The 25114-nt window shown below is 36.6% G+C and overlaps 1 protein-coding gene across 2 annotated transcripts in view; it reads left to right on the top strand.

Moving 5' to 3' along the window:
- PIGK (phosphatidylinositol glycan anchor biosynthesis class K) overlaps positions 1 to 25114 on the top strand; it is a 149724-nt gene that overhangs the window by 99849 nt on the left and 24761 nt on the right. For both annotated transcript variants that reach the window (XM_003411224.4, XM_023549468.2), the window contains exon 10: positions 15010 to 15094. In XM_003411224.4, the coding sequence (XP_003411272.1) occupies positions 15010 to 15094 (85 nt within the window). The remainder of the gene's footprint in view (positions 1 to 15009; positions 15095 to 25114) is intronic.

Here is a 25114-nt window from a genome sequence, read left to right as displayed (position 1 = left end):
GATTAGTAGCTGAGCACGTTAAACATTTACACTGCTCAGGGACTCCCTATGGAAACTATATGTTGTTGTTAGGTGCCGTGGAGTCGGTTCTGACTCATAGCAACCCTATGCACAACAGAACGAAACGCTGCCCAGTCCTGTGCCATCCTAGAAACTAGATAGTATTTAGAAAAAAAGAAGACAGATTCCACTCTCCACTGGAAGGTACCATTTATTAAAAAAACTACACTTGATTATTGCAACAGAAGAGGGTCCTTTTGAACTAAGAAATCTGATAAGCAACTGCTCCTTTTCTCCCCCCACAAGATGTCTTGCTGTTGTTAATTCTGAAAAAACCAACACAAATAATCATCAACAGAAAAAGAAGCCACCATCTGTACAAAATTACTATAAGAATAAAGCAGAAAATGAAAATTAAACTCAGCAGATTAAACACATATGCAAAGAATGAAAGGAAAAATTAAAAAGAATTGCAAAAGATAAAAGAAAAGCCACAAAGCAGAGGAAAACTGAAATATAGCTCTCAAAAACATGAATATAACCTATATTAAACAAGCAATTGCATATGAAAAGACACCATGAATCAGACATTCAAAAACTCACTGTAGAAATGGACAAACAATATAGGAAGATGTATGAAACAAGCTGACTGATCTCTAGAAAGAAATTGATGAAAAAGACAAAAATCATCTCAGAAACGAAAACTATAAGGTGTCCAATGGAAAATAGATATTTGCAAAAGTTCAATAGGATAGAAATGAAAAAGAGTCAAGAAAATGAAATAGAGAGAAAAAAGATCAGAGAGAAAGTGATAGAAAAGACAGAATATTCAGTATATTTAGTGCAAGACCCTGATATAGAAAAACAAACAAAATGAACAGAAATAGTATTTAAAATAATAATGTGAAAGGACTCCTGCATACTTCGAAGAATTGACCTGGTAGAATCAATCAACTCTTAGATATATCCTGATATTAGAACTTAACATAAAAAAAAAAAAGAGAGAGAAACTTGGGTCCTGAGCCAAAAAATAATAAATAATTTAAAAATTAAAGAGAAAATCAGTCTGCCATCAAACTCCTTGGTAACAGCATATAAAGCAAGACAAGACTGAATATTTTCAATAAATCCAAAATGAGTAATCGTTTTAATTGATTGTCAAACATTAAAAAAATAAATAACTCAAAATCCATGGTAATACCCAGAACTACTTATGAATTGCACTTTGACTTTTAAAAAATGGTTCACTTATTAAGAAAATTGTCAAATGTGACTTATAGTGGTTCACATGAAGTATTATTTTTTTTTATTGAACTTTAGAGGAAGGTTTACAAAACAAACTAGTTTCTCATCAAACAGTACACACTTTGTTGTATGACATTGGTTAACAACCCCACAACATGTCAACACTCTCCCTTCTCAACCCTGGGTTCCCTGTTACCAGCTTTCCTGTTCCCTTCTGCCTTCCAGTCCCTGCCCCAGGGCTGGTGCACCCCTTTAGTCTTGTTTTGTTCCGTGGGCCTGTTCAATCTTTGGCTGAAGGGCAAACCTCAGGAGTGGCCTCATTACTGAGCTGAAATGGTGTCCGGGGACCATACTCTCAGAGTTTCTCCAGGCTCTGTCAGGCTAACAAGTCCAGTCTTTCCTTTTGAGTTAGAATTTTGTTCTACATTTTTCTCTAGCTCTTTCCAGGACCCTCAATTGTGATCCCTGTCAGAGCAGTCAGTGGTAGCCGGGCACCATCTAGTTGTCCTGGACTCAGTCTGGTGGAGGCCATGGTAGATGTGGTCCATTAGTCCTTTGGGTTAATCTTTCCCTTGTGTCTTTTGTTTTCTTCATTCTTCATTGCTTCCAAAGGGGAGAGACCTCTGGAGTATCCTAGATGGCCACTCCCAGGCTTTTAAGACCCCAGATGCTACTCACCAAAGTGGAATGTCAAACATTTTCTTTGTAAACTCTGTTATGCCAATTGAGCTAGATGTTCCCTGAGACCATGGTCCCCACAGCCCCTGGCCCAGCAGTTTGATCCCTCAGGGAGTTTGGATGAGTCTGTGGAGCTACCTTGGCCTTGCCTTGTACAGATTGTGCTGGCTTCCCCAGTATTGTGTACCGCCTTACCTTTCATCAAAGTTACTGCTTATCTTTTGTCTATTAAGTGTTTTTCCATCCCCGCTCCTCCCCCGCTCATAACCATCAAATATTGTTTCTTTTTGTATGTAAACCTTTTCATGAGTTTTTACAGTAGTGGTCTTATGCAATATTTGTCCTTTTGTGATTGACCCATTTCACTCAGCATAATGTCCTCCAAATGTGTCCATGTTGTGAGGTGCTTCCCAGATCCACTGTTGTTCTTTATCATTGAGTTTATTGCTGTCATTTTGTAGTGTTTTTTTTTTTTTTTTGCGGTGCTAATGTTTTCTTTGTTCCTCTTACTCTCCTGTGCTGAGTTCCATTTGTTTGTAGATTTCTTTTTCATTTCTTTTGTTTTTATAGAGACTTTATGTTTTTCCTTCTTTATTTTGATGAGTAGGTTTGTTAACTTTTCTTTGTAGTTACCTTGAAATTTACCCTTGCCTTCCTAGGTAATAAAGGTTCCTATCATTACTTGGTATCACCTTGCCTTCCTCTCTGTTAGAAAGTTATATGCCTATACCGTTTATTCCCTCTTTTATTGTTTTGACATTGTTGTCATTTACAGATTAACCTCTCTGGTTCCCTGTTTCGGTTGTTTTGGTTTTGGGTAGTCCTTCAGAGTTCATTTCCTTGGTTGGTATCTGGCTGGTACAATCTTGCATCCTACATTCAGGCTGTGGTCTGATGTTGTTTGTTCTTAGACTAAAGGACTGTCTTTAATAATTCTTGTAAGTTTGGTTTGGTTTTTACATATTCCCTTAATTTCTGTTTATCTGGAAATGTCCTAATTTCACCGTCATATTTGAATGAAAGTTCTTGGTTGGCAATTTTTTTCTTTCAGAGGTTTATATATGTCATCCCATTGCCTTCTTGCCTGCGTGGTTTCTGCCAAATAATCATAGTCTTATTGTTTCTCCTCTGTATATGACTTTTTGTTTTTCTTTGTCCCTGGTTTTAGTGAATGTGATTATGATATGCCTTGGTGTTTTTCTTTTGGGGTCTACCCTAGGTGGGGTTCATTGAGCTTCTTGGATGGTCAACTTTTCATCATTCATGATACTAGGTAAGTTTTCTGTCAGCAATTCTTAAGTGATTCTCTCTTTGTTTTCTGTTTTTTCTCCCAGTTCTGGAACTCTGATCACTTGCAACTTTTTACTTTTGATTTTATCCCACATAATATTCAGGCTTTCATCATTTTTCTTTGTTCTTTTTTCCGATTTTTTCTCAAACAGAATTGTACCCGAGTGTTTGTCTTCAGTTTCACTGATTCTGTCTTCCATCATTTCAAATGTGCTCCTCAACCCTTCTATGACACTGCCCATTTCTGAAATCTTATTGTTTATCTTTTGGATTTCTAGTTGTTGTTTTTGTGTGATTTCTAGTTATGAATTTATTTGGGGGTTTCGTTCCTGTATTATTTTCCTGAATTGTTCCATTTTTTTTTTTTTGCCTGTGTTTTCTGTGAATTTGTCTGCCTTTTCCAAAAATTTGTCTGTTTTCCTCATTGTTGTCCGCCTTTTGTTTCAACTCTCGGATTGCTCTGAATATTAGAGATTTGAATTCCCTGTCAGGTAGTTCTAGTTCCTTTTCTTCTACTGGAAGGTCATCTTGTGTATTATTTTGGACCGCCTACTGGGCCCATCCTATCCTGTTTTTTTATATGTTTTGATATTCTTTGCTATCTTTGGCACATTCAGTAGTTATTTTCTTCGTTTCTTGATTGTAGATTTATTTGTTTCGTCCTGCTTTATTGTTTTATTTGATTATGTCTGAGCAGGTGGTCTGTGCATTCTTTGTTGTTTGTTCCTCTGTAACCATGATACTTTTCACCTCCTTGTCCAATGGGTAGGGCCAGTCATTCAGCTATGGTGCAGCAGGGCAGGTCCAGTTAAACGGGAGGGTATGGGATGGGTTGTTTATGGTACATACAAGGATTGACAGGGCAGGCCAGGAATCAGTGCTGGGCAGGTTCTAGTAGGCTGTGCCTGTGCTGCTCTGGGATGTGATATTCAGTGCATGGTACAGGTAGGCAGGAAAGAGGGGGGAGGTTGTGATGTGTGGAGCTAATAGGGGTATGGGAAAGAGGAGAGAGAGGAGAGAAAAACAGGAGCCAAAAACAAACAAGCAAACAAAGAAAAAGAAAAAAAAAAGAGTGCTAAGGGAGCTTGCCATTGGAGTGGAGAGATGAGAAACCGAGAAATGGAGAAGAGAAAAAAAAAGGAAAAGGGAAGAAGAAAGAAAAAATGACTAGATAAAAATTTGGAAAAGAAAAGAAAAGCCCTCAGGAGTCCTGGAGTTCCACTGATGGGGCTGCTAAGACTGGGAAAGTGGCTACCAGGCTGCGCAGTATAGCCTAGCTAGAGGGGGTATAGATGTCACACAGCACCAGGTATTCAGGAGACAGGAAAAGAATATAAGTGTAGAAATGACAAGAACTGAGAAAGGGAAAAAGAGAAAAGAAAAAAAAAGGGAAAGAATGCAGAAAAAAAGAAATGTACACAGGGATCCTACGTGTGCAGCTGCCCAGATTGGGGAGTGGCTCCTAAGCCGTGCAGTGCAGCCTGGCTAGAAGGGGCTCCCAAGCTGTGAAAAGAAAAAGGAAACAAACAGAACAAAGCAAAACAAGCAAAAAAAAAAAAAAAGGCCCCAGAGATCCCACCAGCATGATGTTGTGGCCCAGGGGAGTGGCTGCCCAGCCAAGTGTGGCTTCACAGCCTTTCAAGAAGAAGCAAAGATGGCACACGGAGGTAGGCGTTCCAGAGAAAGGAGGGGGAGATGGTAGGAGGCACAGAAGAAACCGAGAGAGATGGAAAGGAGCAATATCAGCTCAGGGGCTTGGCCAGTATGAGTAGGGCAAATCCACGCGGCCTGAGGCCAAAGCAGTTGCCTCCTGACCAAGAGACTGTGGCTGGCAGGAAGCAGAGGAGGCAGAAGGGTGGGGGGCAGCTATTAAAGCATATATCACTTATTACTGGGTGCTCTGTCTCCTGCTGAGAACTTTGTAAAGCTGCTTTCTGGTACTCCCTGTCCGCTGATCTCCAGCATGTGTGGGGCGAATCCAAGTGGCACAGATGCTGCACTTCGCAGCTGGCTGAGCCACCACAGGTAGCCAGGAAGCTTGGAGGTAGAGGAGTGGAGAATGGGGGATGGGAAAGTGTGTATTGCTGGTTACTGGGTGCTGTCTACTGCTGGGAGTTCCATGAAGCTGATTTCCCATGCTCCCTGTCTGCCAATCCCCAACAGGAGTCCAAGATGGCGAATCCTTGCTGCATTAGCTGACGGGGCCCTCCACACGTATCTTTCCTGGCTCTCTGACTCCTGTCAGTTTCTTATTCCATTCGGTGCTTGGCAGAGTTCTCTGTCTCTTCATTTGGCACTTCAGGTTCCAGGAATGATGTTTGTCTATGTTTTAGTTAGTTTTATGGGTCTTTGCTGTGGAGGGACAGCGTGGTGCTTCTGTCTGTGGTGCCATATTGGCCGGAAGTCGTCACCTTGTGCCCATAAAGTATTTAGATGTGAACTGTCATAATATCTGCAGCTTACTTTTATTTGGTTCAGCAAAATATAAAAGTATATAGAGAAATTACAGAAACACATTTGTACTTTTTCATAATAATAACTACTAGGCATTTAAAAAAACTTCAATTAAAACAAATTACTAGATTTCCAATATTTTTGTATATTAAGAGATGTCTTTTATCTTGACTGAGATGTATTCTGAGTAAATATAATCCATTTTATGTATTGTTAGCTTCTTGGAATAAATAATGAAGAGTGTCTTTCATATTTCTATATACTCTTGCAATTATCAATTATCAGGTCTTTGTTTTTCAACAGATACTTATTGAAACTGCTGGTGCCTTAGCAGGAATCAAGGCAGTGACATCAAGCAATACTAGTAGTGTACTTTTTACCTCTACGTACACCAGTAAAAAGAAAGGAACAAGGATATCTCAGTTTCACTTACTAACCTTGATGAGGAAGGAAAATGATTAATTTGACCTGAGTGCCTGTCTTTTTAATATTCTGTATGATGAAATGGGAAGTATACGTAAAACACTTCTCCTGCAAACCAAAATATGACGACTGTCTAAAGAAATGTTCTTGTGCAAGTGTTTGAGTTGCCAGCTGAGTTAGCCATCTTTTTCATGTAACACCATTTTTACTTGAAAAACCAACTGACAGCAAAAGTATGCTTATAGGGACTTGGAAACCCTGGTGGCATAGTGGTTAAGTGCTCCGGCTGCTAACCAAGAGGTCAGCAGTTTGAATCCACCAGGCGCTCCTTGGAAACTCTATGGTGCAGTTCTGCTCTGTCCTATAGGGCCGTTTTGAGTTGGAATCGACTCAACAGCAGTGGGTTTATAGAGACTTAGATGTATGGCAGACATTTGCTTAAAAATGAACCTCTTACCTCAAGAAAAAAAAAAAACTGACAGTATCTGTTACTACTGATAAAGTTTGAACTATCAGGCAAAAATTAAAATTTTAGAAAAATTGTATCCGCTACAGTAAGCTTTTCAATTTCCCAATAACTATGAAATCAGTGGTGATATTGACAGATGTGTGTGTTATTTTATGATGATATTTTTCAGTATTTGAAAGATCTGTGTAACTCAGTGAACTAATATTTTCCGAATGACCAATGCATAATGTTACAAATTCATGCATGAGTACAAGATCCATTTAAAGTGCGCGGAAGACCAAAAGATTTTAATGTAACAGAATAGGAAAACTTCATTTATGGTTTCAGATTCTACCTTGGAACCACCAATCTTTAAGAAACTAAAACAACAAAACTGTTAAGTTTTGGTATATTTTAAAGCAAATTTCAAACACTTTATCTGTTAGCACTTCAGTATGGATTTCTAAATGATAAGGATCTTTTGGTTTTTTAAGAAACAGAAAGCATCACAACTAAGAAAATTAAAAATAATACCTTATGAGTAGTGCCTGGTCTTAAAAGCTTGCGAGTGACCATCCACGATACAGTTGGTCTCTATTCACCTGGAGCAGCAGAGGAAGGAGACCTAGGAATCAGAGAAAGAACTAGACTGCAGGTATAACTGCCTCTGTGAACTACTGCCTCCATTCCCACGAGACCAGAACTAGATGGTTCCTTGCTAGCATTACAGAACACTTTAATCAGGGTCTCAATAGATGGATCCTGATCACAAGGGGAAATATATGGAACAGAATTTCAAATTCTTATGGAATCAAGACTGACCGGATACACTGAGACTGGAGGAACCCCCAAATCTAATGCCCTGAGGTAATCTTTAAACCTTGAACTGAAATTATCATCATTAAACCAAACAACAGTTTATCTCAATTAGTAAAGAATATTTGCCTTGAGCATATCCCTTTTTTAAAGAATTATCTAGGTGAGATCAAATTGACAACAGTAACTCTAAAGCATAGATGAGGAGTTCAAGGGGCACTGAATCTAACTTAATGGTGGTGAAATAATTTGGGTAGAGATAGTGAGAATGATAGCGGTATGAATGTAACCTATGTCAGTGAAGTGTACGCGTACAAATTGTTGAATGGGTGTATGTTTTGCTGTGTATATTTTCACCAATATAAATAAATATTAAAAAAGAGAATAATACCTTAATGTCACCTTATACTAGTCCATGTTAAAATTCCTTATGTTTATTCAAAATTGTCCTTTTATAGATTGTTTATTTGAATTAGGATCCAAACAAGGCTCACCCATTACGTTTAGTTAAAATTTCTCATAATTCTCTTTTAATCTATTATAGTTTCTAATGACACAACTGGATCATTTCTCTGGTACTGATCCCTTCTGCTTCTGCATACTTTCCTGAGAGCAGATGTTCCCTCTCCAACCCGGAAGATCCAGTGAGCCTCTGTCCTCCACTGCCTTTTATAGGCCTTTGCATGTGGCTGCGGTAGATTGCTTCATGCCTCCTGAGACTTAGTGTCTGGTGCTTAGTTGGTTCCTCTTGGTCGAGTTGGCCCCTACTCATTGGCCTTAGGTGTGGTCCTGCTCTCTGAACCAGGATCAAAGACCAAATTGTTTACTACACAGGGGTTCCACACCTCACACTGACCCACAGAAACTATAGGATATAAATGATTATTGTTTATAAAAATAAGTTTTAGGGCTATTTGTTATGCAACTATAGTAACTGAAACCCCCTTCATGGAGAGTATGAGAATGGGCAGTATTTGTGAGCTGATAACTGTGAGGCTTTGAGTTCTAGACCACCACCACTACTGTCAATAAAGATAACTTTTCTTTTATATTCTTACTCTCGAGGTCCTAAACACTGATTCAATCAAAATCACCCAGTAACTTATAGTAAATTCAGTTGGATTCTGAATCTTTTCTAATATCATCCTCATTCCATGATCTCCCCTTACTTGATAAACTTCATTTGTATTAAACATCTATTTGTGAGAAAGAGGGAAGCTGATAGAGTTTATATGATTCAAAAGTTAAGGAACTCCATCTAAGCTACAACTATTGGTTGTATCCATCTGGAGCAAAGGAGAGTGAAGGAAACCAAAGACTCAAGAAGTTAGTCCACAGGACTAATGGCCCACGCAAATGACAACCTCGTCTAGCCTGAGACCAGAAGAACTAGATGGTGCCCACCTACAACCGCTGACCATTCCAGCCAGGGACACAGTAGAAGGTCCCAATTAGAATGGGAGAAAAATGTAGGGCAGAACTCAAATTTATATAAAAAAGATCAGACTTACTGGTCTGATAAAGACTAGGGAAAACTCCTGAGACTATTACCACAAAATACCCTTTTAATCTGAAACTTAAGCCACTCCTGGAGATCACCTTTCAGCCAAATAATAAATTGGCCTATAAAATAAACAGTAACACCTATGAGGAATGTCCTCCTTCAAACAATTATATAAGACCAAATGGTCAACATCTACGTAAAAGCAAAGATAAGAAGGGGCAGGAAAACTGCCAGGTGGTGTGGAAATGGTCAGAATGCTGACACATTGCAGATTGTAACCAATGTCACAGAGCAATTTGTGTGTGAATTGTTGAATGGGAATCTAATTTGCTTTGTAAACTTTCACCTAAAACACAATAAAATATTCCAACAAAAAAGTTAAGGAACATTAAATTATACAGAGATCAAAGTTTATTAGGGGCTACCGGGGCAAAAGGGAGAGGGAAAAGGCAAGTCATTGTTTAGGAAGCATTGAGTTTCTGTTTATGGTGATGGAAAATTTACCAGTTGATACTGGTGATGTTTGCACGACGTGATTAATGTAATTGATGTCACTAAATTGTATATGTGAAAAATGTTAAATTGGCAAATGTGTTATATATACTTTTACAACAATAAATTTTTTAAAAAAAGAATAAGGAGTAAGTTAAGGAACATTATAGATTGCATTTGTTTTCAAGTTTCTGATTTAGCTCAAGAAAAAAGTTTAAGCATCTTTGAATTGAAAGAAACAGAGTAAGAACAGCTGCTACTTTGAAGCTGTCAACAGTTTCATTCTACTTGGATCAACAATCAATGTCCAAGGAAGCAGCAGTCAAAAACTCAAAACAGATGTATTACATTGGGCAAATCTGTTTCAAAATACCTTTTTAAAGTTTTGAAAAGCAAAAGTGTTACTTTGATAATTAAGGTGCCTCTGACCCAAGCCATGATTTTTTCAATCATCTCATATGCATGCAAAGGCTTGACATTGAAAAAGGAACACAGAAGGATTGATGTATTCCAGTTTGTGGTGTTGGCAAAGAATATTGACTATAACATGGACTGCCAGAAGAACGAAGAAATCAGCCTTAGAAGAAATACAGCCAGAATGTTCCTTAGGAGCAAGGATGGCGAGAGTTCGACTCACTTACTTTGAACACATCATCAGGAAAGGCCAGTCGATAGAAGAGGACATCATGATTGGTAGAGGGTCGTTGAAAATGAGGGAAATCTTCAATGAGGTGGAATGACATAATAGTCACAATGGTGGAGTCAAATATACCAACTATCATGAAAATGGCACAGGGCCGGCTCGCATTTCTTTCTGGTATGCATAAGGTCACTGTTGAGTCAGAACCAATTTGATGGCAACTAATAACAAAAACAGCAACCTATTTTAAGGGAATTTGTAGATGTCTAGATTATGTACCCTCCTTTACTGATTGTGTAATTTTTAGTTTGGCAAGCAGTTAACTCTAATTTGTCTTATTCTACAATAACGGAAATCTACTCTCATATTAGCATGGTCTACTTAGTGTACTTCATGTACATCAAGTTTAGCCAATTTAAAAAATCTCATAGATGTTAGCAATGAGCTTGATAGTGGGAATGCATAGATAAATAAGATCTACAGTTTCAAATCTCAGGAATTGCTTAATTTAGCAGGACATTCTTTAAAGAGTTTTGGGATCCCACATCATAGACTGCATAAAGGTCTTTATTGTAATCAATTACAATGAATTAATTCCGTACTCTTGCTCATACCTAGTGTTGAAGTCCTTTGATATTCCCCTCCACCTGCCCTGACAAGAGCACATTTAGAATTTGATGTATTCTTAGTGGTTAATAAAATTTCAACACGAGAATGAGCAAATCTAAGCAGGAGGATTAATTCATTATAATAAAGATCTCAACATAAAGTAGATTCTTAATAAATTCTTAATTATGAAAGTATGAAAGGCTTAAAATATAATAAGTAAATAAGATAAATGTTGAAAAACAGCTAGAAATAAACACTTAGAAACGCAGAGACATTTGTAATATATAAGCACTTTTATATTGAATTCAGGATAGTAATCTTAGAAGTTATTCTTACAGGATTAAAAACTGTAAATGTCGTTGTTGTTGAGTCGGCTCTGACTCATGACTACGTTATGTATAACAGAATGAAACATTGCCCGGTCCTGTGCCGTCTTTGTGATCGTTGGTATGTTTGAGCCCATTATTGCAACCACCGTGTCAGTCTATCTCATGGAGGGTTTCCTTGTTTTCAATGACCCTCTACCAACCACGATGTCCTTTTCTAGCAATTGGTCTTTCCTGATATGTCCAAAGTAAGCAAGATGAAGTCTCAGCATTCTCGCTAAGGAACATTCTTGTTGTATCTCTTCTAAGATAGAAATTAACAACAACAACAAAAAACCCCACCAAACTCATTGCCATAGAGTCAATTCCAACTCATAGCAACCCTACAGGACAGGGTGAAACTGCCCCATAGGGTTTCCAAGGAGCAGCTGGTGGATTCAAACTGCCGACCTTTTGGTTAACAACGTGCACTTAATCACTGTGCCACCAGGGCTCCAGATGGAAGTTATACCTACATTATGTTTTAATTATTTATATGCAATTATAGATGCATATAATTCTTATAAGGATTAATACCCGCCTGTTACCTGTTGATATTAGGTTAGCTTAACTTTTCATGTAATGGGTAGGCCTAGCTAAACTTTGTGAAAATGAGTCTTTTTGTTTTGTTTTTGGTAACATATTTATTGAGATATAATTCACATACCATACTATTTACCAATGTAAAGTATACAATTAAATGGCTATTAGTATATTCAAACAGTTGTGCAATAATCAATTTTAGAATATTTTTATTACTCCTAAAAGAAACTTTACAGCCCATAGCCATCACCCCCAATCCTCTTACTCCCCCCTCCCTCCCAGCCATTAAGCTACTTTTTGTTTGTCTCTATAGATTGCCTATTTGGACATTTTATACAAATGGAATTATACGATATGACCTTGGGTCCTTTGTGACTGGCTTCTTTTCACTTAGCTTAATGATTTCAAGGCTCATCCATGTTGTAGATGTATCATTGCTTCATTTCTTTTTTTGTCAAATAATATTGCATTGTATAAGAATACCACATTTTATTTATCCTTTCATTAGTTGATGGATACTGGAGTTGTTTCCGCTTTTTGACTGTTTTGAATAATGCTGCTATGAATATTCATATATAAGTTTTCATGCGGATATGTTTTCATTTATCTTATACGTGGAGTTGCTGTGTCTTTATGGCGACTCTGTGTTTAACCTTTTGAGGAACTGTCAAACTGTTTTCCAAAGCTGCCGTACCATTTTACTTTGTCTCTAGCAGTGTATGAGGATTCTAATTTCTCCACATTTTTACCAATTGTTACTATCTTTTCTTGTTGATTTTAGGCATCCCAGTGGGTGCAAAGTGGTATTTCTTGTTGATTCTAGGCACTCTAGTGGGTGTGAAGTGGTATCTCATTGTGATTTTGATTTGCATTGCCCTGATGGCTAATAATGTTGAGCATCTTTTCATGTGCTTATCATCCATTTGTATATCTTCTTTTGAGAAATGTCTATTTATTTCCTTTGCCTGTTTTTAAAATTGGGTTATTTGTCTTTATATTGTTGAGTTGTAGGGGTTCTTCAAAGTTTCTATAAAATAAGTTAATTATATTTATCCCAATTCTGCAAAGTATACACGAACTTTTACCTAGATCAGAAGTTCTTTAACCTTTCCAATCGTATGCAATATTTTCTGTTTATTTGTGCATCTGCCTTTTACACAGCGGAAATTCCAGAGTTCTCATCAGATCCCTTAATTGCATCCCTAGGGACTTAGGCCAATCTTGTATATTTGATTTATTTTTCAAGATAGTTATGAGCTTAGGTTTTTAAATTTTAATTTTTAAGTTGATAATGTAATTCACAGAAAAAAGATCAAAGTAAGCTTAAGGTGATCAAATAGAATGTGAAAATTATCAAACAATATCATTAATATGTTATCAAAATTTCACTGAAGATAATTCAAAAATGGCTGCAGCCATACACTGACAGGGAACTGCCAGAAATTCAAGCCAGATGGAACAAGGGGTATTGTTGCTGATGTCAGATGGATCTTGGCTGAACGTAGAAAATACCAAAAAGATGTTTATCTGTGTTTTATGAACGACACGAAGGCATTCAACTGTGTAGTTCATAACAAATTATGGATAACATTACAAAAAATGGGAATTACAGAAGAGTTAATTGTGCTCAAGTGGTACCTGTACATATATTAAGAGGCAGTCATTTTAACAGAGCAAGGGGATTCTGTGTGGTTTAAAATTGGAAAAGTATATGGCGGGTTATATCCTTTCACCATACTTACTCAATCTGTATGCTAAACACATAATCTGAGAAGCTGGACTATATGCAAAAGAATGCAGCATAAGGATTGGATTGGAAAGACTTATTAACAACCTGTGATAGGCAGAGGAAGGCAACTTGAAACTTTTACTGATGAAGGTCAAAGACTACAGCTTTCAGTATGGATTATACCTGAACATAATGAAAATGAAAACCCTCACGACTGGGCTAGTAAGCAATATGATGATAAATGGTGAAGAAACTGAAGTTGTCAAGGATTTCATTCTACTTGGATCAACAATTAACACCCACAGAAGCAGCAGTCAATAAATGAAATGACATATTACATTCGGCAAATCTGCTGCAAAAGATTTCTTTAAAATCTTAAAAAACAAAGGTATCTCTTTGTTAATTAAGCACCTGGTCTTTTCAGTCGCTTCATATGCATGTGAAAGCTAGACAGTGAAAAAGGAAGACCAAAGAAGAATTGGCAAACTTGAATTGTGGTGTTGGTGAGGAATATCGAATATACCATGAACTGCCAGAAGAATGAACAAATCAGTCTTGGAGGAAGTACAGCCAGAATGCTCCTTAGAAGTGAGGGTGCAAGACTTCATCTCACTTTGGGCATGTCATCAGGAAGGACCAGTTGCTGGGGAAAGACATTATGCTTGGTAAAGTAGAGGGTCAAAGAAGAGAGGGAGGCCCTCAATGAGATATTACAGTGGCTGCAACAGTGGGCTCAAACATACCAGTGATTTTGAGAATGGTGCAGGACTGGACAACATTTAGTTATGTTATACGTTAGGTCACTGTGAGTCAGAGCCAACTTGACAGCAACTAACAACAACATGTTTACATTTTATTGTCTTGAAATACAGTGTTTACTTGCTATTTCTGTAAGTGTCAACAATTTTTTAAACATTTTATCAAATTTTTTATTTGAAGAGTTTTTTTTTTAATAGGCAATCTGTACTTTCCTAATTTATATTTTATTAGGTGTATATTATGTCAACTCTGCATCTCATTGTTAATTTAGTTACTAAAGAAAGTACTTTCCATGTAAAATAACCTCTCAGGGTTACTGTTGTCTTCATTTATTTATACAATCATCCAACAAATATTTATTGTTCATTACATGCAAAATACTGGATATACAAAGAAGAATAAGATATGATTTTTGTCTTCAAGAGGTAAAATATGGGTACAAATAAATAAGTATATTTGAAAGAAGAGTAAACAAAGAAGAGAAGTGGTGATTGGTCCAAACAGAGGCGATAACATGAGCAAAGTCAGAGTCATGGAGGTGCAAGGTCCATCCATGGTAGGTGATGGAGTGGCTAGTATTTGGATACAGCTGGAGCAAAGTTATATAGAGAATTGAGAAAGGGTTACTAGAAACAAGTCTTAAACATGGTTAGAGTAGATTTTGAGGATCTTTAAATGCTATGCTAAAAAGTAATCTGTATAAAAGTAGAGTTCCTAAGTATTTTTAAGTCTCAAAAATGGAAGACAGAATCTGAGAACATGAGGTGATAATAGCTCATTTTTTTACATAGTAATTAATTCAGTCAGAATGTATTTATAGTCATGTCATTTAAAAAATTATCATTAGGTAGTTTTCCCAAAATTATTGATAAATACTGGTTATTTCAAAAACTTAAATGTATGTATTTTAATGTATTTCATATTTGGCACATTTAAAAACAGTATTTTAAATACCTTTTTTTTTTATTTTAAATACCTTAGCTTTGTATTTTTTTTTTAATTTCTTTTTTCCAGATATAAGGAAGACCAGATGTCTGAGGAACTAATGGAACCTCTGAAATACGCTGAACAACTTCCTGTAGCTCAGATAATACACCAGGTTTGCTTCCTACTTTATTCTTTTGAAAGCAACAAGACTTTTAATCTCTGGAAAGTAATTGCTTTTGTTAGGTTTTTCAGAATCAATGTGCGATAGCTTAAAGGCATTCTGGACCGTCTATCCCTATTTAGACTACACCTATTACAGTTGGAAGTCTCATTCAAAGCATAACATTAAAAGGCGACTTGCGGTGTAACACTAGAATTCCTGCTTATTATAAAATATAGGGTAGAATTAGAACTCTCTTTTGTGCATTACTTAATAACAAAACTTAATTTCAGAAAACTTTCATTTTGAGCCATTGTATATAGTGCTTACTAGTGACAAGGAAAAAAGCTGAAAAAATTATCATTTAGTGTAATTTTTTTGAGTAGCTGAAAAGAGAAAACAATCTTGCCCTATTTCTTCCACCCTACCCCATTACCAACCCCTGTAAAGTATAATTCTAAATGTCATGTGAGCAGTTTTTCCATTTCCAATTATAGTGTTTCTATCATCCCTTCTACATAACTGTAATCTCAGAGAAGGCAGTGTCGGGAACATTTAGACTGAGATTTTGTACTGTAATTTTGACAGCATATAACCTCTGTCCTGCTGGGCCAGATTCTAATAATTTTGAATGATCTGTTGACTAGAGTTGTGGCCTTTAGGCCTAGCAAGCTTTTCAGAACCTCACAGATTATAGGAAATAATAAAAGCCCTTAAATGTCAGAATTTAATTATTATTGGGTCTTTTCGTATGTTTTTGTCAATCAAAAGAATTTTTTTTTAGCTGATATGGGTTGATTAGAAGAAGTGCCAGTTTGAGCTTATTAAAGGAAATAGGCTTTTAAACTGTTGGCTTATATAAATCCTTTTAATGACATTAAAATTCTCTGAGAAATTACAGAAAATGATCAGAAATTTACCTCTTTGGGAAGCTCATCTGTGCTTGGTAATCAGGTCCAGTTTATATGTCAGGAATTCCCCAGTGTTGTCAGAGCTTAAATGACCTAACAGCCTGCAAATGTCACATTTAAAATTCTGTCTTCATGCCTGACTTTCAGTATAAATGAATTAAACAGCAGAGCAGGCAGCAAGTCAATATGGTCTTAACAGTAAGAGTGAGCAATGAAACAGTCTGGGGTTTGTTCAGAATAGGTAAATAGAATTTACCCAGAACAGTTCACCTAGAATAAAATCTGAAACAGTAAACAGAATTAACCGTTAAGATGGCTGACCAGATGAAATGTCAGTAATATTTTTATAGCATGAATGAACCTATAAACTAGTTGGTTTATATAGCAATCATGTGAATTCAAAGATGAAAATTTTTAACCCTGGTGAAAATTTTAGATTGTAATTTTTTTTTGATAGTACAAGAGATTGTATTAATTTTAAAATTGAATTATAAACATTATAATTAAAATTCTGTGGTATCTGATTTTATAAAATTTCCATTTTTAAGATCAAATTGTGGTAGGAAGGGGCTTATTTATTCCCTATTTTTATTGAATGAAATTAATTCTGTTCTCAGTTAAGGAGTAGTCAGGAAAGGTCATCGTTAATACTAGGTTCTTCATCTATTATTTTTGTTATTTCCCTTTACTGACAGTTCTTTTACCATTGGGACTGTTACCATCGGTCTATTCAAGTGGTCTTTAAGAAACATAGGACTTACGTCGCCAGACGTTCATTTATAAGTGGATCATTTGAAAGCAATTTTTTTCCCTAAGAGATAGTTATACAAGTGATAATTAAGTTCAGCCAATCTCACAAAAGCTTTTTAATCCATAATGTATCTAAGTTATAGTATTATTGTAGTTTATAACTAACCACCACCTGTAACTATTTTTATGGGAAATATTTATCCTTCCTCTAATATTGCATTGTGCTTTTACCTTTTCAGAATTTTGGTTTATCATTTTTATCGTGAACTAAGTAATTTATTTATGTGTGTTTTTATATGCCCTTTTTGATTATCTTTCTAAACATTCTTGATTTCTTAATGATCCCTTCAGCATCTTCTCTTGTGCCGTGTATGCATGGATGAATGGATAGATATACATTTTTAATTGTATCTTGAGAGCCATAAACACCTCTCCCTTTCCTCCTTCCACCAAGGCATCAGAAGCCAGGGATTGCCGCTGGTAGCGCAGCTTAGAAGCTGCATAAGAGATGGAGGCTTTTAGGAGAGAAGCAGGGACAGATATGTATATGTTGCTGGTTGAGTTTGGATTGCAAACCGCTTGGCTCATTCAGGGATAAATGGAATAAAAAATGTTTTTTCACAACAATGAAAAGAACTGTAAAATACTTAGAATTAAATTTAACAAGTGAGCCACAGGACTTACATAATATAGAAAGGAATGTGCCTCGGTCATTTAAGTAAGTCATTTCTTGTATATGTTGCTTAAACTGCTTTTTAAAATCAGAAACTAGACAGAATTCCCAATATTGCCATTTTGTCTTGACATATTATTTACCATTTTCTTTGAGGTCCTAGCAAATATTATTGTTCATCTGGAAAATCGAAGAGATTTAAGTTATAAACAATAGAATTAATAAGAGGATCTGATGAGATAGCCAGATATAAATAAACAAAACTAATTGCTTCTCTATATTTGCCATCCATTCCCATTGCTTTTGAGTCAATTTCAACTCGTGGTGACCCCATGTGTTGCTGAGTAGAACTGCTCCTGGGGTTTCCGTGGCTGCAGTCTTTATGGAAGCAGTTCACCACGCATTTCGTCTGTGGAGTTGCTGGTTTGAGTTTGGATTGCAAACCGCTTGGCTCATTCAGGGATAAATGGAATAAAAAATGTTTTTTCACAACAATGAAAAGAACTATAAAATACTTAGAATTAAATTTAACAAGTGAGCCACAGGACTTACATAAAAAGGACATGGAATCATACCTTGTTTCAGAAACAGGAAGATGTACCAAATACTTAGCTGGGTAAACTTAATGTCATGAAAGTATAGATTCTCCTGAATTAGCAATTCTAGCTATAATGGAAAAAAATTTTTTTAATGTTAGAAAAAATGATCATGTATTCATATGGAAAAAAATCCAAGAACTGCCCAAAAAAAGTATGTAAAACAAGGGAGGCACTTGCCTTACCAGATACCAGCACATAGTCTAAAGCCACTGTAGTCTGATAAATATAGTATGGAAAGAAGGAATAGACCAGTGGAAAACAACAGAGGAGTGACTTTCAAACTTTACTGATTATAATTCACAATGAGAAATATACTTTACATACGTAATGACCCTTTGTGTGTGTTTGTGTGTTTGTGTGTGTGTGTGTGTATGCGGGCGTGCAAAACTGAAATAAAAGTTTCATGGAACATTTAACCTTATTATATATGATGTACTCTGTTATTTTCTTTTTCTATTCTGTTTTTTAAAATGCCAATTAAAGCCTATTAAATTGATTTTTACAAGGAGCAAATTAGTCCTGCCCTGTGGTTTGAAAGCTACTTGAATAGAGAAGCCAGAAAAAGATTTCATTATATCTGATAATTTAACATAGGATAAAAATGATACCTTATATCATTGGGAAAAGGATAGTTTATTTAATAAATGGTGTTGCCACAAATGGCTATTTATCCTAAAGAAAATAAAATTAGACCCCTATTTCATATCATATACAAAAATAAATTGTGTATAGATTAAAGATTTAAATATGAAAAAAAAGTTTTAGAGGAAAATGTAGGCAACTACATCAGTGATCTGGAAGTAGGGAAGAACTTCTTCATGAGCACAAGAAACCCAGAAGATATGTTAAGCTTCATAAAAACTGAATATTTTGTTTGATAAAATATTCTATAAACAAAGTTATAAGATAAAGGTTAGATTTCGTTTCTAGAAGATAGACAAATGCATTTGCAAAGACGACAACAGTAAACTGGCTAATATCTATAATATACAAAGAATTCTTGGAGGTTTACAAAGGAAAAAACAGCTTAGTAATAATAACAATAAAAGGCAGAGAATATGAAAAGCAGTTTACAAAAACCCTCATTGGCCAATGAATCAAAGAAAAGAGACTCAAACTCAGTAAGGAAGTGCAAATTACAAATTTAATGAAATTATTTTACATCTATAGAACCTTCAAAAATTAATATCATACTTTGGAAGATGATTTGCTAGTTTGTCAAAATACTAAATGAGAGTTACCATATGACCCAGCAATTCCACTCATGAGTATATTAAAAAAAAAAAAAAAAAAACAACTAAACCCATTACCATAGAGTCGATTCTGACTCTTGGCAACCGCATGTGTTACAGAGTAAAACTGCTCCATAGTATTTTCTTGGCTGTAATCTTTATAAAAGCAGATTGCCAGGCCTTTCTTTTGCAGAGTGGCTGGGTGGGTTTGAACTGCCAACCATTACATTAGAGCCAATCACAAACTGCTTACACCACCTAGGCTCCTACCCTAGGTATATACCCAAAATAAATGAAAACATATGTCCACACAAAAATTTGTACTCAAATGTTCATAGGAGAATTATACAAAACAGCAAAAAGTGGAAACACCACAACGTCCATCAAGAGATGAATGGATAAATAAAATGTAGTATATCCATATAAGGAAATATCATTTGACAATGAAAAGGAATGAAGTATTGATTCATGTTACAGTATGGATGAACCTGAAAACATGCTGAGTGAAGAAACCAGTCTTCACAAAAGGCTATATGTTATATGACTGCATTACTTGAAATTCCACACATATGCCATTCACCCCAATGATTCCACTCATGAACTAGCCTGAGCTCCTGTTATATATATATATATTTTTTTTTTTTTTTTTACAATTGCCATTGAATTGATCCTGACTAATGGCGACCATATGTGTATCAGACTAGAACTGTGCTCCAGGGTTTTCAAAGGCTGATTTTTTTTGGAAGTTGATCATCAAGCCTTTCTTTCAAAGCACCTCTGGTTGGACCCGAACCATCAACCTTTTGGTTAGCAGCCAAGCACCTGTTTGCACCACCCAGGGACTCCAATATATAAATGTTTTTGTTTTGTACCATTGGGTCGATTCAGACTTACAGCAACCCCATGTGATGGAGTAGAACTGCCCCCATAGACTTTTTTTGGGAACAGATTGCCAGGTTTTTCTCCCATGGATAATATATATATGTGTGTGTGTGTATACACACATATACATATATATACACACGTTAATATATAAGAATCTCTATACAATGATATTTATAGCAGCCACAATAAACCATAATGGCCATAGAAAACAAGAAACCATGTGAATGCCCCTCAGCAGAGTTGATATATAATTTTCAGAAGCTACAATTCAGTAAAGCAAATAGATGTTTTTCTTTATTTTCTCATAATTGGATTTATTTTCTTATCAACTAACCCTCTGTTGCCACCTTCGGTTTCCCTAACAGCAGAAAACTTAATCTAATCACTTCTAGATAAAGTCACTGACACCAGGATTTTCTGACTCTTTTACTCCTTCCTGGGATGATGGAATCACAGCCCAGGGGATACATGGCCTCATGGCACTGAGAGATTCAAGGTGTTCCTCCGCTGAGATACACTGTTATATTGTATGGTCTTGAATTGGCATCTGTCCTTGCTGGTATACACTGATGTGGCTGGTGTGCACAGCCCATCTGTTAATACTTAACATCACATCACACATGGTTGTATAGTACCAGAATGGCTCTAGCAAAGTTTCGAGAAAGAGAACAGAGTAGGTAATAGGAAAGACCAGCTCCTTGTTTGTTGTCACTCTTTTCTTTTTCCCTGCTTCTGCCTTCTGGCTTTCTCATTTTTGTTTCTTCTTCTTCTCCCTCATATTTCCTCCTGTATCATTCTTGTGATATGAATCTGTCTCCGTGAGAGATGAATTAAATGGAGTGTCTGACACATAGTAGACACTGGATAAGTATGGTGACCATTGATTATTGAACTTAAGGGTTTTTGACCTGCTGACTGAGAAGCAAAGAGATTACAGGATCTAGAGGGTCAGGGAAAACCTCAGTGAGAGAGACTGATGTAATAGCCACGACAGTGGACTCAAATGTACCAGTGATAATAAAGGTGAGACAGGGTTGGGCAATGTTTCATTCTTATACATAAAGTTGCCATGAATTCGAGCCGACTCAACACAGCTAACAACAACAACAACAAAGAAGGCGTGATGCAGTGAATTAATATGGCCCCTCTAGCCATAGTCTTTGTAACTTCCATGAAATGACTGGATGGACTGTGCAAATGAGGTGCTTATAGCCCACTAAGGGGATTGCATAGTTTGCTAATAATGTACATAAGGTGCATGGGACCCTTGTGGGAGTTGGACCATGCAAATAAGGTGTATGGAGCCCTAATAAGGGGATTAGTCAGTTCTGCCATCACTCTAGGCTTAAAGTGAGCCATCTTAGACGTGGACAGAGGCGACCTCTCAACCACCAAGAAGAGAAAGGAGCAGAGCACATCCTTTGGACCCGGGGTCCCTGTGCTGATAACCTCTTCAACCAAGGAGACAGAGACCTGTAACACCGGAGACAGTGAGAAGAAGTGGGAGAGAAACAGCAGCAGCAGAGGCAGCAGAGCCTGGAGACTGTCAGGAGACCAGCAGGAGATGGTTCAGTGGGCTTCCTGGCCCAGGAAGCAAGAAAGCTGAGCACCTTCAGGCAGAAGGCTTGCTGGTGGAGCAGCATAAAAGATTAAACAGCTAGCCTCTTGCAAAGCCAGCATTTTAACCTGGGCAGCCTACCTCCATTTGCTCTTATCCACTTGGCTACACTCTGCTATGAAATGTCAGAAGCATGGTGTGATTCAACACTAATTGAACCTAAACCTCCAAGGAGGCTCTCTGTTCTTGGTCCTGATGATTATTGTTCCCATTTGTGGAATTACATCTTTACTACCTCGGTCTGTTTCTATATTAAACAAGCAGGTACATGCATGATTTAAACATCTTGATTAGACGTTTTTTGATAGATGCTTACCTGGGACTTAAGAGCTGTGAGAGATTCAATTCTGGAACTTCACATTGTGAAACAATTTTATCTTCATTAATTCAGAATCCTCCACTAAGGCAAAGAATCTTTACAAACAAAGGCACAAACCCATGTATACATTTAAAAACTTTAAGTTACTCAAATGTTATATATCAAAGAATACTTTGTCTTGACAAAGATAATGTTATTACAACTCCCCCACGCCCCCGTGTTCTTATCCATATCCCAGGCTTTCTCTGGGATTCCCTATTTTAATTACAAGGCCTCTTGTAAATCCTGTTATATTTTTATAAGATTGGTAGGTCCAAAGCTCTCTTTTTTAATAATTAATTTTATTTTTGTTACTGGTATTGAGAATATACACGGTAGAACATACACCAATTCAAATTTCTACATGCACAGATCAGTAATATCGATTATATTCTTTGAGTTGTGCAACCATTCTCAAGCTCCCTTTTCGAGTTGTTTCTCTCCCATTAACATGAACTCACAGCCCCCTAAGCTTCCTATCTAATCTTTCGAGTTGCTGTTGACACTTCATTCCCATATAGATAGTTCTTAAAAGAGGTTTTTTACTAGTTAAGCTAAACTATTGTTTGGTTTTAAGAAGACTTCAGGGGATATTTTTGGTTTAAGGTTTAAAGATTATCTCAGGGCAGTAGTTTCAGGGGTTCATTCCAACAAGGTTTCTATTTTACAAATGTGTCTCTGCACACAGTACATGATGGTGGTACAGTGTAACCTTACTGTTCTCTTTTATTCAGACAAGCTGCACAGAAGATTACTAGAGAGCTGTGGAAACCCTGGTGGCTTAGTGGTTAAGTGCTACGGCTGTTGACCAAGAGGTCAGCAGTTCGAATCCACCAGGCGCTCCTTGGAAACTCTATGGGGCAGTTCTACTCTGTCCTATAGGGTCACTATGAGTCGGAATCAACTCTACGGCAGTGGGTTTGGTTCGGTTTTTTTGATGTATCCATTAAAGATTCAATTTGCTATAAAGAAGTACCAGTAGTATCCTGCCAGGTCCTGACTTAAAACATAGAAACAAGGTGTTGTTTCATTTGTTCTTTGTTGTTCCTTTTTTTAGTCTTGAGATAATTTTTCCCCCAATATTACAAGTTCATATAATATCATAGTACATCCTCTGTCTCTCATTGGGGTCACTCTTGGTATTTGGGTTGGACAGTTTTTCCATTGTGCAGGGCTAGTCTATGCATTGCAGGATGTTTGGCGTCCCTGGACCCTCCAGGCACTGATTGCCAGTAGCACTCCTTAGTTATCATGACACCAAAAAGTGCCTTTTCCATTTCTGAACGCCCCTTGGAGAGCAGTACCGCCTCAGGTTGAGGACCACTGCAGATAATTATTTGCAGAGTCTACACATAGCACTTTTTATTTGTATAGCTCAGCCTCTTAATCTTATTATTGTCTTTTTTTAAATATGTGTAATTAAGAATCTCTTCTCACTTTCCCATGTTCTGAGATGTTGTTGTCTTCTCTCTGCAATCCTAGCTCTTGCCATTATGAGAGGGACTGGGGTTAATGTTTTAGTTCTTCTGTTTTTGTTTATGATTACTCTTTATCTTGTTCTACTGTAGCTATTTTGGCATTTTAATATTTTTTTATTAGAAAAATGACTACTCCATTATAGGTAAACTTTGCTAAAGGTTGACTGAAACATACGTTGAGTAGAAAATCTCTTTTTAAACTGTGTCTTTTGAGTTATCAATGTCTGGGAACTCATCAAAAGAGCCCTGAATCCATATCACTCTCCTTGCCTGGGGACTAATTTAGATTACCTAAAAATCTTACAGAGCTTTCCCTAACCATAGCAATTTTAAAACTGAAGTCTAGTAAAAGATAATATATACTGTTCATTTATTTTCATTCAAATTGTAAGGCAAGTAATGAAAATGAAACTACTGGAAGGTTATGTTCTGTTCTTCAATATCGACTGGGATATGTTTTTCAATTAATATGAATTAACCTTAGCTTTCATATTTTAACTTATGATCAAAAAAACAAACAAACCAGTGATGTCGAGTTGATTCCGACTCATAGCGACCTATAGGACAGAGCAGAACTGCCCCATAGAGTTTCCAAGGAGTGCCTGGCGGATTCAAACTGCCGACCCTTCGGTTAGCAGCCGTACCACTCAACCATACGCCACCAGGGTTTCCTAACTTATGACAGTCACCTCCAAAAATGTCACTTCTCAAAGAATAAATGAAACTATAAATCTGTTTGAAAGTAGTAATCAACATTTCAGTACTGATGTTTCATCTACTTTGTGTGAGTTTGAAAATTTTTGGTCCATCTCTCAATTTGTCATTGTAGTTTATGATATATTAAATGTCTATATTAGAAATGAAAAATGTTAGCCACACTACTCATTAAATATTCCCACCCCCCAAAAAGAATCTATTTTTCACCAAATTTGTAAAGATTTTTAAAATGAGAATAGAAATGTTGGTGAGGAGGTAGTGAGTGGGCATGCTTATAAATTGCTGGTGGGGATATAAGTTGGTACACCCTTTCTGAAAAGCAGTTTGTCAATGTGTGTGTGTTTGTAACTGATAATAGTAATTCCACTTCTATGATTTTATTCAGAAAAGGGAATTAGATTAGAACAGAAAGATTTATGTTTAAAAATGTTCTCATGTTCATCATAGCATATCCTAAGAAGCAGTGTAGTATAATAGAATGAGCTGGATATAAATATAAGCTTTACCGTTTAATAACTGCCTGGTCTTGGGCAAGTGTCTTAGTCTTTCTTTCGCAAGCCATACATTGGGCAGATGATGATGATGGTAACAGTGACAACGATGATGACAACAATAATGCAGTGAGGATCTGGTTAAGTGTTGCTGAGTAAATCTAGCTGGGTCTCTTTCTAGTCTCCCATAGCAGATGTTCAAAATATTTGCCACAGCCTTCATGCTTCTACCTTGTTTCTGTCCTCTTCCACTTTCAGCTTCTCCTACTTCTGGAGAAAATTGAAGTCATTAGGCAAAAACTCCTTCAGCATGCCTTCTT

This window comes from Loxodonta africana, chromosome 3, assembly GCF_030014295.1.
Source record: "Loxodonta africana isolate mLoxAfr1 chromosome 3, mLoxAfr1.hap2, whole genome shotgun sequence".
NCBI lineage: Eukaryota > Metazoa > Chordata > Mammalia > Proboscidea > Elephantidae > Loxodonta > Loxodonta africana.
Note: the sequence above shows the minus strand (reverse complement) of the source record. Positions and strands in the feature narration are given on the sequence as shown.